At 41.9% G+C, this 13,460-nt stretch overlaps 1 protein-coding gene across 1 annotated transcript in view; it reads left to right on the forward strand.

The window, feature by feature from the left end:
* PHEX (phosphate regulating endopeptidase homolog X-linked) overlaps positions 1-8,923 on the forward strand; it is a 262,838-nt gene extending 253,915 nt beyond the window's left edge. Inside the window, exons 21-22 of the mRNA XM_040338252.1 lie at positions 1,018-1,094; positions 8,294-8,923. Of these exons, the coding sequence (XP_040194186.1) occupies positions 1,018-1,094; positions 8,294-8,396 (180 nt within the window). The 3' untranslated portion in view covers positions 8,397-8,923. The remainder of the gene's footprint in view (positions 1-1,017; positions 1,095-8,293) is intronic.
* Positions 8,924-13,460: the final 4,537 nt, after the last annotated feature.

A 13,460-nucleotide genomic window follows, 5' to 3' on the forward strand; every position in this document is an offset into this window, starting at 1 on the left:
CGCAATTTTGAAGCGTGACATGTTGGGTATCAATATACTCAGCATAACATTATCTTTCAAAATATAAAAAAAAATTGGGCTAACTTTACTGTTGTCTTATTTATTTATTTTAAAGTATATTTTTTCCCAAAAAAGTGCGCTTGTAAGAGTGTTCGAAAAAATATATATATAATTTTTGGGATTATAAGTAATTTTCTAGCAAAAAAAAATGATTTTAACTTGTTAACCCTGAGTCTGAAAAATAGGCCCGGTCCTTAAGTGGTTAATGTCAGTCAACATCATATAGGACTCAAAAACATGTATGTCTTCATTGAATAGCTATCCCCTTTATCTAAAAATCTTTCAGGGGAATCAGTTTGCTTATCATACTAATTATCATACTACTTTAACTGCTTAACATAATCATACAAACTATCATTTAATGGCATTTATGTACCTTGTACTTTTTGTTATGTTTGAAATTACGATAAGTGTTTTCAGTTAAAGGGGTTGTAAAGGTTATTTTTTTTTCTAAATAGGTTCCTTTAAGTTAGTGCATTATTGGTTCACTTACCTTTTCCTTCAATTTCCCTTCTAAATATTTTTTTTCTTTGTTTTCTTTGTCTGAATTTCTCAGTTCCTGTTCCTCCTCGGTAAGTTGTTTAGTAAGCTATTCTGGCTGACTAACCACGGCTCGGATGATGGTGGCAAGTTTACTGAGGAGAAACAGGAAGTGAGAAATTCAGACAAAGAATTTTTTTGGGGGGGAAATCGAAGGAAAAGGTAAGTGAACCAACAATGCACTAGCTTAAAGGAACCTATTTATAAAATAAAAAAACAAACCTTTACAACCCCTTTAATTCCCTAATTTGGCAACTGTTCTGTCCTGGTTCATCCAGGATGCCCTGGACAGCCCAGTTATCTTACTTGTATATTCTAAATCAAAGTAAAAAATTGCTTTATTGACAGAAAAAACATTGTTTTTTTTCAAATACAAACCTCCTAAAATATATATATTTTTTTCTTTTACATTTTTAGGTGAGGTGTAATACATTTCGTCATGAAGCAGCAAGAGATCAGATAATAAATGGTGTACATAGTCCACCACAGTTTCGGTGAGTTATTTCATTTTTTGGTTGGGTTAATCAAATATGTATCTAATGGTGGACAGCAAATATAACAGTTCTGTGGGTGCTTGCAACTAGGACTTTCCCAAGCAGTGTCAATATAGAGAAAAATTGCCACAATTGCAACACAACACTCCACAATTTTTTGAAGCTTCTTCAGAAAAGCTCAATTTCCGGTACTCCACTGAATAGTTTCATTTATGGAGTCGTTATAGAAGAACAGTTTCAGGATTTATTCAGTACTTCTTCAGGTCTGACACGTATATAACAATTTGTTAGAAAGTATCCACCTACATTTTCAGGAACTGCAAATGACATGAATATAAGTGTTAACCATATTAGCAAGTGATCATGTATAGTTTTCAAAGAGAAACCTTAATGTCGGCAAAACAATCACACCATCATTCTAACCAGGGGAGGGCTGGCAGGGGGGGGGGGCAGGGTGGAAATCTCCCCCCGGGCTGGTGACACTATGCACAGCCACCGGCCACCACTACCAAATGCTGTTTTTGCAGAGCAGGAATATGCTTGCTGGAGCTCTGTTAACACAGGTCATGGCCGCTGCTCACCTCCCACTGTGCAGCCGTGCCTGTGTCAGCTCCAAGGTAGATGGCTGCAGAGCTGAGCTATGTCTCATCTCACACATAGCTCAGCCTCAACGTGCACCAGCGCTGACATCCCCTTCTCTCTCTGCACAGACAAGAGGAGAGATAGAGCTCATCTGCTCCTCCTCCTTCTGAGTCTACCTTGCCCACACTCCCTGGGCATGTGTGGGCACTGGACAGGAAGTTTGAACCCAAAAAAGCATCAGACAGCCTGCCTGCGCCTCAGCCTCCATCCTGGTAAGCTCACCCTCTCTAGTCTCTCCTGCCTCCCAGTGTATAAAAAGGGGTGCCCTGTGGACTTTGTTAAAGGGGAGGGGGGCAGGCTTTGGTGAGCAGAGACCCTCTTTACACAATAGTCCACAGCATGCACCCTTAAATCAAGTTTCCCAGAACACCCCTTACATCAGATCTGCGCGGACTCTCATGTAAGGGGGGTCTCTGTGCGGACTCTCATGTAAGGGGGCCTCTGCGCGGACTCTCATGTAAGGGGGGCCTCTGCGCGGACTCTCATGTAAGGGGGGCCTCTGCGCGGACTCTCATGTAAAGGGGGCCTCTGCGCGGACTCTCATGTAAGGGGGGCTCTGTGCAAACTCTTGGGATCATGAAAAATCTTAGACTGTTTTCCTCGATCCATCACTTGTCCACACTATATGGGCCACTTGACTGAACTTGCCCCCCAGGCCTCAGGCTGCCAGCCCTCCCCTGATTCTAACATTTTATCAAGATGAAGTGTTTTCGTGAAAAATATCTAAAAAAGAAAAGTGTAAAAAATATGTTTAATCCACAACTTTTATAAGAATACATAGAATTCCATGATGTATAGTATCAAGTCTATGGGTCCACTGGACCTCTTGGTTTCAGTATAAACTTCCTGTAACTTTCCTGTGGTGCTACATAATCCCTTGGCAATATACTTAAGTTGGGAAACTAAGGGTGAGTACACCACACAACTTCTGACTACTGGTAGTTAAATTTTCTTAATTGTACTGCACAGGATCGCAGGCAGCCTATAGATGGATCAGAAGAAAACTGACCTGATTCCTCCAGCAACACATTTGTGATGCATGAGGGAATCTTCCCAACTGATTTATTTCGTTCTGACAGTGGGTAGGCATTTCTGCCATCAGAATACACTGATCAGCACTGCCGGGTATAGCCTGTGGCACTAATCGAGTGGTGGGGAAGAGGGTGGTTGCATAGAAGACAATTTGTAGATCAAGTTCTGTACAACCTCCCTATCCATACATGGATTGAAATTCATCCAGTCCCTGCTGAACCAGCTGCATTTTGATTCATGCATGGCCAGCTTTAGTCATAGCCATGGTTATATGCAGCTATCTTCACGTGATTGGACACAGATAAAAAATAAAGCTGCAGGGACAGCCCCTATACAACTCCTCCTACAAGCAAGTTTCAATGTTGTGCCAGTGTCCTTAGGTGATGGACGCAATCTCTCCAACAGCCCTGTAATGTCACTTGGGGGTGCTGGATCCTGGGTGGGTGCTCACCTTTTCATGCAGTGCACCATGTTGAGTTAGCCGGTAGATGCTTTACAGGTCCTGAGCTATGGCCTGCCAGTGGCAGAACCCTATTCTGGAAAGCCCCTTGGGGGGTAGGACTATTATGGAGGGTGAAGCCAGAATGAGGCGGGTCCCTATTCATCCTGCCCAGACTAAGAATACACCTGCTGTGGTAAGTTACATGGCTTTCACTTTTCTATGACATGTGCACTGACTGTCTGATGCTGTAGTGAAGGTTGTGACACTCTAAATCTTTTGGGGGGACCTGCCTTTTAAACTGACTTGGGTAACAAACAAGCCCCTTCAGTCTCCTCTCTTGAGTTGGTCTTTGGCTTTGCCCTTGTGGCTGATGCGCTGTCTAAGGATTAGATAGACAAAGCAGATCCCACCTTGAATTCTGAAAAATTGGATGAAACAATGTTGGCCGAGATCCCATCAAAGGGTAAAGAGTAACCTTTGCTTATGTTGTGAAAAAAAACAATCCCCTTTGGGTGATCAATGTACATTACATTGTTACCTTCAACCTGGGTATCAATTTGAAAAAAACTTGGTCGATATAAACTTTTAAAATGTAATAACTGATTCCAACCCATGGGTTTGGTGAAAAATGTCACCTCATACTTGGTCTCCTAAAAGCAAATTATGAGTAGCCAGTGGTAGAACAGACTGTCACACTCACCTGCTTCTCATTCCAGAGCCAGGATTCCAACACAAGGGTTCCACCTGTGCAACAAACAGATTCCAACCACTTTCTTAATGGGCTAGGTAGCGCATTGCCCAGCATTCTAGCAATGCTTCACCATGCTAATTTCCTAGCCCCTGCATAGCCCAGGGTCTTCAGCCTGCCTATGACCCCACAGTATTTTGCCTTGCTGCACCCTTGTGCACACTCAGTGCTCTCCTGTGACTCTTGTACTCCTATTCTTCTATAAACCCTGTGTATTTCTGTGACCAAGATGTTCCTGTGCTTTAGCCTCCTATGCCCCAGTCCACTGAATCCTCATTGACACCAGCTCATCCTGTGTCTCCAGTAACCCCTGCGGATTATGTGTCTCCAGTAACCCCTGTATTATATTTAAGACTTGGTTTAAACTATTGAGGCTCTGCAAGCCGCATTTGCACAGGCACAGCAGTCTATTCATTTGAATGGTCTGCTGTATCTGCTTTTCATGCAGAAAAAAGGTTCATGCATCATTTTTAAAACATTGCAACAGGGAATTTTCATGGTGCTTTTGCACCTTGTGTTTTCCCAGCAGTTTTCACACCTGCAAACACAGTTTTAGTGCTTTTAGATGCATGGGGGTGCCATGAATGTCAGACCCCTGCGTTTTGTCTGTGGGTGGTTGCAGATGAGGGAATAGGTGTGATTACCGCACCTGCAACCATCTGTAACAGTGTGAACCTAGTGTAAAGTGTGTTTTTTAAATTTTATTTACATAGGGAAATATTTAGCAGGCAATGTGACAATGAACAAGTAATTACTGTAAGTATATGCTCCTGGTACATGGGTTACGTGGAATTATTAACCACCTGTGAATGTTGGCTAAATGTCACAGTCACTGCTTTATAAGTACAGTGGGGCAAAAAAGTATTTAGTCAGCCACCAATTGTGCAAGTTCTCATACTTAAAAAGATGAGAGAGGCCTGTAATTGTCAACTGTGGGAACAATAATTAGAAAATTGAAGACATACAAGACCACTTATAATCCCCCTCAATCTGGGGCTCCACGCAAGATCTCACCCCGTGGGGTCAAAATGATCACAAGAACGGTGAGCAAAAATCCCAGAACCACACGGGGGGACCTAATGAATGACCTGCAGAGAGCTGGGACCAACGTAACAAAGGCTACCATCAGTCACACACTATGCCGCCAGGGACTCAGATCCTGCAGTGCTAGACGTGTCCCCCTGCTTAAGCCAGTACATGTCCGGGTTCGGCTGAGGTTTGCTAGAGAGCATTTGGATGATCCAGAAGAGGATTGGGAGAATGTCATATGATCAGATGAAACAAAAGTAGAGCTGTTTGGTAGAAACACAACTCGTTTTGTTTGGAGGAGAGAGAATACTGAGTTGCAACCAAAGAACACCATACCTACTGTGAAGCATGGGAGTGGCAACATGATGCTTTGGGGCTGTTTCTCTGCAAAGGGAACAGGACGACTGATCCGTGTACATGAAAGGATGAATGGGGTCATGTATCGTGAGATTTTGAGTGCAAACCTTCTCCCATCAGCAAGGGCATTGAAGATGAAACGTGGCTGGGTCTTTCAGCATGACAGTGATCCCAAACACACCACTAGGGCAACGAAGGAGTGGCTTCTTAAGAAGCATTTCAAGGTCCTTGAGTGGCCTAGCCAGTCTCCAGATCTCAACCCCCATAGAAAACCTTTGGAGGGAGTTGAAAGTCTGTGTTGCCCAGTGACAGCCCCAAAACATCACTGCTCTAGAGGAGATCTGCATGGAGGATTGGGCCAACATACCAGCGACAGTGTGTGACAACCTTGTGAAGACTTACAGAAAACGTTTGACCTCTGTCATTGCCAACAAAGGATATATAACAAAGTATTGAGATGAACTTTAGATATTGACCAAATACTTATTTTCCACCATAAGTTGCAAATAAATTCTTTCCAAATCAGACAATGTAATTGTCTGGATTTGTTTCCACATTTTGTCTCTCATAGTTGAGGTATACCTATGATGACAATTACAGGCCTCTCTCATCTTTTTAAGTGGGAGAACTTGCACAATGAATGGCTGACTAAATACTTTTTTGCCCCACTGTATGCCCCTTAAAAAAAAAACACTTGTTATGAAATACTACCTGTTACTTTTAGACATAGGGCTTGATTTACTAAAACGAAAGAGTGCATAATCTGGTGCAGCTCCGCATAGAAACCAACCAGTTTCCATTTTTTTTTTTTTTAAAGTTTAATTGAACAAGCTGAAATTAAAAGGTGATTGGCCTCCGTGCACAGCTGCACCATATTTTGCACTCTCCAGTTTTACTAAATCAACCTCATAGAAACAAAGACAAAGAAACACAGCACACAAAGTAGCCATGTTTTTTTTTTCATTTAGGTTATTCTTTGATTTGATGTTGTTGTCTTTTGTTTTTTGTTTACCCTTTTTACCTGAGTAGGTGAAAAAAGTTCATATCTGGAGTGCAGTTACCTGTTGGTGTTTGCATAGATCTCTTGAAGCTCCAGTTTTCTAACCAACCAGATTGGGAACTTCCTCATAGTGTAGAACAGGGGTCCTCAAACTACGGCCCGCGGATGACTTTTAACCGGCCCACCCCACCCTGACAAGCAACGCCGGTTACACGGCAGGTTGTAACACAGCGGTCCCGCTGTGTCACGGAGATCACAGAGTTAACAGTTCGGGCGCGCTGTGATAAATGTCCCGCCCTCCTCCTCTTCCTAGACTAGCTCATGTGATAGAGCCAGTGTTCTGTCTATCACACGAGCTGGTCTAGGAGGAGGAGGGCGGGACTTTTACCATAGCGCGCCAGAACTGTTAACAACACTGTGAGCTTCGTGACACAGTGGGATCGTGACACAGCGGGACCGTGACAGCAGTTTGGCACAGTAAGGAGTAAGGCTGTGAGGGGCTTACGATGGTGAGGTGAGGGGAGGGAGGGAGGGGGGCTTGCGATGGTGAGGGGGGTTGCAATGAGGGGCTGATGATGATGTAATGATGATGATGATGGTGGGGGGGCTTGCAATGGGGGGCTGATGATGATGTAATGATAAAGGTGGGGGGGGGGGCTTGCAATGGTGAGGGGGGGTTGCAATGAGGGGCTGATGATGATGATGGTGAGGGGGCTTGCAAAGGTGAGGGGGGCTGCAATGAGGGGCTGCTGCTGCTGATGATGATGTAATGATGATGGGGGGGCTTGCAATGATCTTGATGGGCTTGCTATTAATGATTGTGAGGGGGGGCTTGCAATGAGGGGCTTACAATGATGATGGCGAGGGGGGGCTTGCAATGAGGGGCTGATGATGATGATGTAATGATGATGGTGAGGTGAGGAGGGCTTTCAATGATCATGATCATTTGCAATTAATGATTGTGAGGGGGGGCCTGCAATTAGGGGCTTATAATGATGAAGGGGAAGGGTTGCAATGATCGTGAGGGGCTTGCAATGGTGAGGGGGGAGGCTGGAAATGATGGCTTGAATTTGAAATGGTGATGAGGGGGGCTTGCAATGATGGCCTGAAATGACGGTGAGGGTGTGCTTGCAATGATGGTTTGAAATGACGGTGAGGGGGGGCTTGCAATGATGGCTTGAAATGACGGTGAGGGTGGGCTTGCAATGATGGTTTGAAATGATGGTGAGGGGGGCTTGCAATGATGGCTTGAAATTATGGTGAGGGGGGGGGGCTTGCAATGATGGTGAGGGGGGCTTGCATTCTTCATTTTAAATATTGTATCTGTTCCCATTTTGTTTTTTCACTTCAAAATAACATATGTGAAGTGTGCATAGGAATTTGTTCATAGATTTTTTTTATAGTCTGGCCCTCTAACGGTCTGAGGGACAGTGAACCGGCCCCCTGTTTAAAAAGTTTGAGGACCCCTGGTGTAGAAGAATGGTCTGCTCTTTTAAAGCTGCCTCACATACCCATAAGCCTATCATGATCCTACGGGGTAAAAATGACCGCACCAGCCAAGTAGATTCTGGCTGGAAAAAGCGCCCAGAGGCGATTCAGTTCGCATGCGTTGCGCTATACAAGTCATTCATTCATTCATTCACTATTATGCACAACCTCACTTGCCAATTGGGCTGCACAGCAGTTGGGATGGAGCAGACCACACTTTTACACAATCAGCTAGTATCCAAACTAATTCTTAAATGTGGCCAAGGTTTCAAAGGACCAGCAATGCTTTTTCTAAGTTCTAAAGAAATTACTAGCCATTGGACATTCTCAGGTAAGACTTTTTGTGACAAAATATGCAAGATTGATAAAAATGTTGTGTACTTGCCAGCTGTCGTTTAAAATCTGCATCTATATTATAAAGGTTAATTCAATAATGACAAAATATTTTTTTTTCTCTCCAGAGTAATTGGTGCAATGAGTAATTTTGAAGAATTTCGTAAAGTTTTCAGTTGTCCAGAAAACACATTAATGAACCGAGGAAATAACTCATGTAGAGTCTGGTAGACGGGGAAATATTTAAGAAAACAATGTTTGAGCTGCTGTACAAACTGCTGTTTTTTTTTTCATTTGAAATTTTGGAACCAAAGAGGATAATCCACTTTAATGAATTTCTGCTATCTGGAAAAAAAGCCATCATTATCTTTGAACATATTTTCTTGTGCATATCTTACATGCTGTTAACCAGGTCTTTATATGATTATGACTATTGTATTTTGTAGTGTGGATTACAAATTATTTCTTTTAAATTTATACAGAATTTAAGTTTCTGAAATATGCAAATAAAGAGAAAAAAGCGTGCACTATTATATATTAGTGTAATAAAATAGTGAAATTAATGTAAAGGAAGAAATCTTATTTTTGAAGGGTGCAGTGTTGTACATAACTGTATATTCTTGGTAATACTTGCACTGAAAGCCATTAATGTATTTAAAATGTATTTTAAAGTGTAATTTCTGAATGGTATTTTATATTACCAGCCTGGAGAAACACAATTTTATTAAATGAAAACTACATTAAAGTACTTTTCTGAATAACTAATGAATGCCTTGTATATTCATTACGCAAAGAAATGTAGGAATTTTCCTGTATTGTGAAACTAATGAAAGTTTAGTGTGTTTGTATAGGAAACAAATAAGCTATCTGTCTGCTTACAAGACTGCAAATATAGACAATACTGAAGGCATTTTAAAGAGTCATCTGAACAACAAACCTGTTTTCATGACCAAAAGTTCAAATTAGGGGAGGAAATAGGGCTAAGGCCGGTCATACATGGTGCAAATTTATTTCCTGTAGGGAATAAGCCTCTAGTGATAATCGTAAGAGAATCTGGCAGGCTGGTTGTACCCAAGTTGATCGATCAATCAACTTGGTACATTCATAGTATACAGAAAAATACTGCGCTGCCCTATAGGTAAGCCGCTAACACTTCAAATAGACAAATAGCAAAAAAACTTGAAAAGTGTAGCGCTAATTAACCACTTAAGACCCGGACCAAAATGCAGCTAAAGGACCTTGCCCCTTTTTGCGATTCGGCACTGCGTCGCTTTAACTGACAATTGCGCGGTCGTGCGACTTGGCTCCCAAACAAAATTGGCGTCCTTTATTTCCCACAAATAGAGCTTTCTTTTGGTGGTATTTGATCACCTCTGCCGTTTTAATTTTTTGCGCTATAAACAAAAATAGAGCGACAATTTTGAAAAAAATGCAATATTTTTTACTTTTTGCTATAATAAATATCCCCCAAAAATATATAAAAAAAAAATGTTGAGCTTAAAGGACAACGTACATATACGTTGATGTGCCCAGCCGTGCCATTCTGCCGACGTATATCGGCGTGAAGGGGTCCTTAAGTGGTTAAGTTAGGTTGGCATAAAACTTCAAATTACCAATATGACAATAAAAGTGAAGTGAAAATGTCCACATAAATATATAAATAAATTTCCATATGTGAAAAACACGAATAGTGTAAAAATACAAATCTGACTATAGAATAGTCCAGCAATAATATTGGTGAATTCCAAAGCCTGGTGATAACGTCAAAGAGGTGCTAGAGTTAAAGGAGCGTTGAAATGAATTAATGTGAAGAGAAACCACCACCGATAGGTAAGGGGCTTACCAGAGAGTTTGAACCCAGGAGAACCTACCTTCAGATGGGTCAAACAGAGCTTTGTGTGGTAAAACCATGATGGAACCTGGGAAATACTGTATATGTCTCCAATGGCTGTAGCAAGAGTGACCAAACGGCAGAGGAATGGAGTATACCACAGACGAAGATAGCTGGTTACCCAATGGTCTTACAGGACATAATGGTTAAAAAAAAATCCGGATGAGTATGGAAGGGGGTGTGTACCCTATATTAGGAAGAAAAAAACATCCACATAGCATAACTCTGTGTTGAATGTTGAACATTTTATGTAGCAAAAACACTTACATTTAGATGGATGTACAAGCGCTTTGTGCAAAGTAGTAGCAACAGGGGGGTGACTACCCGACGCGTTTCATCCCAAGAACATCATTTCCCGAGAAACGTGTCGGAAGGACCCCACTGTTGCTACTACTTTGTAAAAAGCGCTTGTGCATCTATCTAAATGTAAGTGTTCTTGCTACATTACATTTCCAACATTCAACACAGAGTTATGCTATGTGGATGTTTTTTTCTCCCTAATTTATGGTACACACCCTTCCATACACATCCAGATTTTTTTTTGGACCATCATGTCCTGTGAGACCATCGGATAACCAGCTAACTTGGTACATTCAGCCTGCCCATTAACGATTACAGTGACAGTTTTAATCCAAGATAATCAATATAGTCAAGATTTACTTTTCATTCTGTTTAATTGCCTTTTTTGTGTTGATGCTGTTGCACATATCAAGTAATAAATAAGTCTGATAATTCTTTAATGCCTCAAAAATGTGTATGCAACATATTGTTCTGGTTACTAAATGTATTATCATATATTTAGAATATATATTATTTTACAGAGCTTATTTTTTTCTGTTGGGCAAAAACAATTACTTATGAGACTGATCACTAAGCAAAATAATGAAAAATTGAATAAGCTACTCAATGAGTCCTTTCTTTTTTTTTTTTTTATATCAATTCCTAGTTTATTGGTGCATGACATTATAGGCAGTTCAACGGGTTCTGCTGATATACTATATGATATTGACTGTGTGAAATGAGCTTTAAGATATCTTTCACCTTCAACTGTTTTTAGTACAGCACAGTGGAACCTCAGATTGCGAGTAACATGGTTAACAAACGTTTCGCAATACGAGCACTGTATTTCTAAAAATCCTGACTCGGTTTGCGAGTGTTGTCTCACAAAATGAGCAGGATTCAAGCCACAGTGGTGTGCAGTACCGCGTTTGGCCTGAGGTGGGGGACGCCGAAGCCGAGCAGCGCTGAATAGCGCCGATCGGATCGATTGACTTCATTGGGGAAACTTGCTTTGATATGTGAGTACTTTGGATTACTAGCATTCTCCTGGAATGGATTATGCTCGTAATCCGAGGTTCCACTGTATATTAGTTTGTAAATACCCCTGTGATTGGAATACTCAGGGAATAGTGTCTAAAGTGTTTTTGGATTTCTGCCGTTAAATTTTATTTGCCTGTATATGCAATTTAGATAGATGTGTGCACTGCAAAACAGCTGTGTCCATTTCAAGTGCCTTGTCCAGAATGGTTTTATTATTTAACATATATGTACAAAGCAATAAAATTAATGCACACCAGAAAACAAGGAGATGACCTAATGGTGGAAAAATATAGTTCACATTCAAGTTCATGTAAGCTCTTTTAAATTAACTCAATACATACCTGTTTGGAGTATCTTTATCTGCTGATTTGTTAAACTTTGTGGTGAAGGATCTGGCCTGCTGTCCCTCCATCCCTCCTTTTTCTCTCTTTCTTTCTCTCTTTCTTTCTCTTTCTTTGTCTCACTCCCTCTCTCCCTTCTTTCTTTCTCTCCATCTTTCTTTCTCTCCCTCTTTCTTTCTCTCTCTCTCTCTTTCTTTCTTTCTCCCTCCATTCCTCATTCATCTCAGACTCTAACCACACCCCCACCGAGCCACACCCATGTAAACCACGCCCACAATTTCACATAAACATTCCCATTTTTTTGCCACCGTAGAGGGCCCCATAGCAGAATTTTGCTTAGGGCCCCAGGGGGGTCAGGATCGGCACTGCCATAGCGGGGTGCATATTCCCAGGTGGGAAGTAATCGTGGCCAGTTAAGGGCATCAGGGGAACAATCCCCCTTTTAAGAAGAAACTATAATAGTTTGTGATCAATAGAGTTGGGTGAACAGCTTGCCCCGAGCATCACGTGGTCACACGTTTGGCGAACATTCGAATTTGCGAGGTACTCGGCGGGATGTTTGCCTTGAACTGGACCGCTGGTCAGGTTCAAGGCTTTGCCAATTAGGGGACAGAGCACCGTCAGAGCCCTGATTGGACAAAGTGATGATGACTTTGTCCAATCATGGCTCAGTGCTCATAGTCTCAGCCCACACTATAAAAGGTTCCTTCTCACAGGAAGCTTTTGCAGTGTGTTTTTGGAGTAGAGATAGATGCAGCAGTTCACTTATTGTGACTTTGAGTGTAAAGTGTTAGTGTAGTGTTAGTATAGTGTAGTGTGAGTGTCAGTATAGTGTAAATATAGTGTAGTGAGTCAGTATAGAGTGAGTATAGAGTAGTGTGTCAGTATAGTGTGTGCGTATAGTGTGAGTATAGTATAGTGTGTTAGTGTAGTGCAGTGTTTAACTAAGGAACACAACACATTTAGTGCTATATACAGCACTGTATACCCCCTTTTTTTTGGGTGATGCGTGTTTTTTTTGTATTTTTTCTTGTCCCCTGCCTGCCCCTTTTTTTAATTTTAAATTGTCAGCTGTAGTTCTTCTGACTGTGACTCTGTTGTTCCCTTTTTTATAGATTTTACATTTCTGTCAGCATAAGTCCTTAATTTAAAGTGCACCAAACACCGCTTTTAATTCAATAAAGTGCATCCAATTAAACATTTCCCAGTTTCTATTAAATTTGGTTAATAAGCCTGGGAGGCCAACATGCCACTATGAGGGGGCCAGCAGCGTTTGTGTCCACAGGCAAAGGTGGACGTGGTCCGCCTCCAGAATCATGCATGGAGGAGTCAGCTGAAATATTTGAACACAGCATCAGCCACTTGCTTCTTGAGGATGCACAGACATTACTTGATTCTGATGTTGGTTCTGAGGTAGAGGAAAGGAGTAACATGAGCCTACAGAGAGGGGAGAACAAATGGCAGTCATGTTCCCCCAGCCGCAGCATCCTGTCAATTTGCCTCAAGGCATGATAAGGATGAAGGGGATGATGATGATGAGGTCACTGACACAACTTGGGTGCCGCATAGAACGGAGGAGAAAAGTGAGGGGGGGGCACAACCCCAACGAGGCAGAATGTCCTCCAGAGGCAGACACCATGGAAGAGTAGAGAGCAGCCACCCTATTCCATAAGATTGTGGAGCAGTTATTTCTTGGCCCACTTCTCACAGCTCAGTTGTGCAGGCCTTTTTTTAGCACATGTG

Source organism: Rana temporaria, chromosome 2, assembly GCF_905171775.1.
Source record: "Rana temporaria chromosome 2, aRanTem1.1, whole genome shotgun sequence".
In the NCBI taxonomy this organism is placed as follows: domain Eukaryota; kingdom Metazoa; phylum Chordata; class Amphibia; order Anura; family Ranidae; genus Rana; species Rana temporaria.